The sequence below is a fragment of the Phalaenopsis equestris genome, unplaced genomic scaffold (genome assembly GCF_001263595.1).
Source record: "Phalaenopsis equestris unplaced genomic scaffold, ASM126359v1 Scaffold000203, whole genome shotgun sequence".
NCBI lineage: Eukaryota > Viridiplantae > Streptophyta > Magnoliopsida > Asparagales > Orchidaceae > Phalaenopsis > Phalaenopsis equestris.
The window spans coordinates 740,349-746,348 of NW_018164645.1; the positions used below are offsets into that span (position 1 = coordinate 740,349).

Sequence of the window (6,000 nt, forward strand, 5' to 3'; positions counted from 1 at the left end):
TATAAATCTACAAATGAAAAAAAAATATTTAACATTTTAGAAAATATTGATGGCGGTATTCTTGTTGTAAGGTTAAAAATTTGAGTGGTATGCGTGGAAATGAGCATGTTTTGGTGTTAGAAATGTAAATGCAAAAGAATTGTGTGGTATATATGTAAATGCCATACAACTTTTTACTCTATATCCAATCAATATTTCCCACACAATTATTATTCTGTTTTATTACGATAAATAAAATATATTTTAACATTAATTTCTAAAGTAATATTTTGGTCTTGGATCAAATGTTTCACGCGACTATGTATATATATAAGTTATAGCACAAGACGCAGAAAAAAACCGCGGGTAAAATAATAAGGCCAATTCCGTAATTGCGGGGGAATTATATGGTTTTTTCCCACATTCCACCGGAATCGTCTCCATGACCGGCCACACAGAATCGAGCCTCTCCAAAACCCTCCACACGCCTACAGTGTCTGTAATTTTCCCCTCGTCCACCGGACCCTGCATGCGAACATCTACCCTATTCCGTTTTCTAACTGCATCGCCCTTCTCCGATTAAGCAACGCCGCCGACGACCGGAACCCTAAACTGGCGCGAAGATGTTAGAGGATCAGGTGGCATTTCTTCTCCAGAAGTATCTAGGAAACTACGTCCGCGGCCTCAACAAAGAAGCTCTCAAAATCAGCGTATGGAGGGGTACGGTCTACTTTTATACTCTCTTTCCCATTTGATTTGTGCACGATAACGTAGGCCTGATGAGTTTGATTGGAGAACACGCGGAGCCACGTGTAACGAACTTATTTTGGTCGAAAGTGAAATAGCTGTTGTTCTATTTGCCGTATGTCTGGGACAGATTGATTTGGTCTTGGTGGGATTACTCTTATATGATCGGCGGATGATCTTTCTTAGGTCGTTGATACGGTTTGCATGTCTATTGCATTGGTATTGTTTAGCTGCTCTATGTAGCGGGATATAACTGGGATTTACTCATGATTTCATCTAAATCATGTGATTCTTCGGATTAAAGGAACTTTAGCTAATAGAATGAATAACGGTCAGTGACTTCTCTTGCTTGCTCCCCGAATATTTCTTCACTTGTTTTTCCCTCTACGCTTCCGTTAGAAGTGTAAGGGGGGAGAAAGATAGGGTTTCAGACCTTTGTCGATACCTTTTTCAGCAAGCTCCCATCGGGACTCCAACACCTCTATTTTTGTTTAGGGTTTGGGGGTAGAAGAAGACGAATGGGGAGAGGAAGAGGATAGAGGTGAGCATTCATTTGATTTGTATATATTGGTTTTCAAATGGATCAAACTGATTGCAGCTGAAATTTAAAATCTGAAAAACTGAACCAAGCAAAATTTTAATAAAACTATTTGATATTGGAGTGATTCAACATATCTTATTGATAAAAAAGGATATATAAACCCTATTACAAGGGGCACTCATAAGGAAAAAAAAATAAAAAACAAAATAAGGGAAGCAAATAAACTATATAATACAAAATTTGCATATTAATAGTGTCTAGAGATAATCGTTATTATTCTAATATTCAAATACTCCTCCTCAAGTTGAAGTATAGATGTAAATCATGTTCAACGTGAATTTGAAGTCGTCGAATAGTAGCTGAGAAATATTTTTTATGAGGATATCCGCTAGCTGACCACTGGAGGGTACACAAAGAACACAAATTTTCTCAGACTAAAGTTTTTCCCTTGATAAAGTTTCTGTCAATCTCAACATGTTTGGTATGATCATGCTGGATTGAGTTGTGGGCAATGCTAACGACGACCTTATTATCACATAAAAACTGCAGAGGGTTGGAGGTCGGCATGCGCAGTTTACGGAACATGCTGCGTAACTAGAGAGCTTCACATTCCCCAAGGACAATGATTATAATTCAGCTTCAGCATTGCCCAGGGCAAACATCGACTGTTTTTTCTTTTCCACGTGAAAAGATTTTCTCACACAAATGAGCACTGCCCGGAGGTAGATCGTTGATCATGGATTTATTCGATCCAATCAACATCTGTATAATAGAATGAGAGGTGTGGCGCGAGAAAAAAAAACATAAGCTCGAGGTGCCTTTTAAATAGTGAAGAATCTGATTTACATCGTGGAGGTGATGCTCATAGAGGCCATGCATAAATTGACTAATTACACCAACCGCGTGATAGTTTGTGTTCGGCTCGTTAAGTAGCCTATGTCCGACTCGTTCATTAAATAAATGAGTCGAACACGAACAAATTTTTTAAGCTTGAATTATAAACTAGCTGAACACAAACAATCATTTGTTCGCTTATGTTCGTCTTGTTTTAGGTTGAAATAAATACATTATATATATTGTTTATAAAATAATGTATTATATATATCTATATCTAATTTTAAGTCATAAAAGCTTGTGTGGTTATGTGGTTTTGAGCCTTCTATTGCATTGTGTTGGTGCGGGTTCAAATATTTTTTCTAATTAATTTTAATGAGTTAAATTTGAACCGAACACAAATAAGAATATTTAAATTGAGCCGAACACGAATACACTGTTCACAAGCCAATTTCGAAAGAGTCGAACATGAGCCAAGTTTGAGTTTGCTCAAGCTCAGCTCCTTCACATCTCTAATGACATATATCGAGACATGTATTGGCGAGGTAGATGAGTTTTCTTATAAGACATTGATATTGAGTATTGTTAACAGAAACAACACTTAGAATATCTGATAATTTTTCATTGGAATCCATTGAGACAGCCACCGGTTCGCAGAGAAGCAAATTGTTCTGTGTTAACAAATTAATCATAAGACAGACAAATGCCCCAAGATGACTAAATAACTTCCATTCTTAAGAAGTATCAGAGGGATACTAACTCTTTCATTTTAAAGGACACAACTAGAATGTCTTTAAAAAACTTTAATGCCGTTAGATCATTTCCTGTGAGCATAATATCGTTGACATAGATGATAAGAGTATCAATCTGACTATTGAATGACTGCCAGAAGAAGAGAGTGTGATCTAATTGAGCCAGAATAAAATGATGACCCACTACTACATTTGCGAGCTTTTCCAAATTTTAAAAAATTAGATTGAAACACAATGGAGCGAGCAACGTCGAGGATATGTCGGTTTTTTCTCTCGACTATCCAAATTTGTTAAGTGTCTGTATATGAGCTATGATGGAGGTTGCCATTTATCACAAAAAATTCACCTAAAATAGAGTTAAAAAACTAACGACCATTGTCAGTCTAAAGTACCTTAATTAGAGTTTTGAATTGGCTCATAATGAAGGTGTCTGCTTTTTCTTCAACATCTCCAGTAACTCGTGATCCTCGTCAGTAAGGACTACCCATGCCTTTCCCTCGTTCTTTGCTACCATCAGAGTTGTCCAGTAGTCTCCTTAGTCACTTCTACCAATTCTAGAACGAGAAGAGAATTTTCCTTACTTGCTTCACTAGATTAGTAGCTACCACCACTTGTAGCCTGAATCATCCGAGCCCACATTTGGCTTGGTCTTGTTGATTGATATTTGTCGATCGTTCAGCTCTTTATTGTGCATCTCTCTGATAGCATCTTCTATTGTACGTATGTCAGCAAAATTCATTAATCCATATCTACGAGGCCTCCCTATAACTCTTTCAACCATAATCTGTGAGTGTAGAACCTTGCCGAATTGGCCGAACGCAACACCGAGCTTCCGTTTCGTTGTTTCCCCTGACAAACCTCCGATAAAGATACGCACCCCCTTCTTGCTAGACGGTGTTGTAGTGGTGAGACCGGAGTTTTCCAGAGGAGAGGTCGTTTGGTGAGCCTCTCCACGCACCTTCACGGTCTCTTTTGTTCAAAGCACTCACGCTCACTGTTTCTTCCTCCCTGCCTCATGTGTGACACTAAAGCCGAACCGTTCTCTTATGTTCGCTCCTATTCGCTCTGATTATCGTGCGCAAGAACAGGTCGTTGCGTTCCAAAACTGTCTCCTTCGTTCACAAAATCGACCCAGAGGCCTCGTCTGTTGGCTTCCTTGCACAGTGCACACACGATCGATTCCCCTTTGCTGCGATCAATTCTCTGTTCTACGATTCTTGCCTTCCTTTTCCATCGTTGATGAAATTGACGCTAGAAGCCTTGTTCGCCTATTTCCTTCCTTACATAGTGCACTGTCGGTCAACTTTTTCGATAGATTTTGAAAATATGAGTTATGAAAATAATTTTTGAAATTTAATTTAATATAATAGATATATAATTTGGGTTTTGAAAGTAGTATTTTTAATTTTTGAAAAATTAGACCAAATGGATCTCATTATCCTTAATAGTTTAAATAAATGAGCCTAATGCCGCAAGAAATGCATCTATCCCAATGGGTAGACACACTACTTACTGGTAATACTCAATTAAATAAACTAAAGAATTCATGACATCCATTTAATTTTGCGAAAACTATTTTTTATGATTATTTAAATGTCATGGGGGGTGTTAAAGTTGATTAGAGTGACACCAGTTAGAGTTAATTACATCCCAAGTGACGGGAGTCAAAACTCTCGATAATGATCAGTGGTTGTAGTCTTCAAGAATTCAATGTTCAGGTTTTCAAGGTAGGACGTCAGAAAAACAAGTGAGAGTGGCTCAAGTGAGAACAATCCTTTCAGGAGTCCAAAGAAACTAAAGGGTAGAGGATGTCACAGATTCTGAGGGGAATCCTCAGTGACCTCCTAAACTATCCTACTGTGCGGTTGCATTTTAGAGACGAGTTAAGTAAGTGTTTGATCCTGTCAATTTTATTATTTGAGACTTACATATGCATAACACTCGATTATGCAAATAACCCGCAGAAATAAGAGAGTTTATGTCGTGTCACACGACAACCTCAGAACCTAAGGCGGGTTAGGACTTACGCTGCACAACATAGTTGTACATGAGTCTAAAAAAAGAGCGAAGATTTACGTCGCGCTAGGCGAACTTCCTCAAAGTCCTATGGGTTGTTATTATACTAGGGAAGGATAATGCTGAAGAAGATCCTCTTGCTGCTTGGTCTGCATTCCTCACCGTGTTGGCCACAAAGTTGGCTCCAAGCTCCTGTCGTCGTGACAACTCCAAGGTTTAAGTGTTTGAGATTGGTAGTTTGTGTTTCACAGTTTTGGTGTCAATGTTTGGTTTCGTTTTGTTTCAACTTTGGTTTTGCATGGAGAATAAACAAATTGCAGGTAAATAAATTGTACTTGAAAGGTAAAATACAATAAAGTAAAATGTTGTAAATAAACTGTAAAAACGTACCTAGGCATCTGCCACTGTTGCGTTATTAATGTTGCGAGCATAGCATGATTTGCAGGAGATTTAAATAAAATTGCAAGAAAACTAAACAAGACGAGAAAACTCGGCACAAAAGTCAAAAAAAAATAAGAAAATCCAACATGAAAGTCATAAAAACGAGTAGTAGAAATCAAATAAAAGAAACCTAAAACCACATAAGACAGATCAGGACTGAGTATAAGACATTAGTAAAAGTGGAGTCTCAGAGCTGGGCTGTGTGCTTCTTGATCTTGAATAAGAGTTACCGACCCAACAATCTACAGGAGGTAGTTCTTAACCTCAATCCAAATGACTAATCATGGACTTTTATAAATTTTCATAAAAAAATTATTAGATTTTCATGCAAAACTTATTATTTAAGTCTTTTTTATGCAGAGTTCTTTTAATCATGCAAAAGAAAATTTTATTTTATTTTTGTAAATATTTTGTAAAATCGTACAGTTCACAGGCTAGTCACTCCAATCGTGCTAGAACTACTGACAACCTAAGAGTGTCAGGGGCAACGATCCACCAAGCATCGGCGAATAGTATCATGGATCCTTCCCTCTCCTTTATTGAAGATCCTTGAGGTAGTAGATGCTATTCTAATAATCTAACCTCGTATCCCTCGTTTAAGCACACATGAGCAATGCCGTCATTGACCTCGCCACCTAAACCCTGACTCATCCTAGTCCGATGATCCACTAGTCCGATGATCCATATGTG

General features: G+C 37.8%; 1 protein-coding gene across 1 annotated transcript in view; it reads left to right on the top strand.

Annotated features, from left to right (window-relative positions):
* The first annotated feature begins 355 nt into the window (after window positions 1-355).
* The window catches only part of LOC110022921, a 264,353-nt gene continuing 258,708 nt past the window's right edge, over window positions 356-6,000 (top strand). The window contains exon 1 of the mRNA XM_020722082.1: window positions 356-699. Coding sequence (XP_020577741.1) covers window positions 603-699 — 97 coding nt within the window. The 5' untranslated portion in view covers window positions 356-602. The remainder of the gene's footprint in view (window positions 700-6,000) is intronic.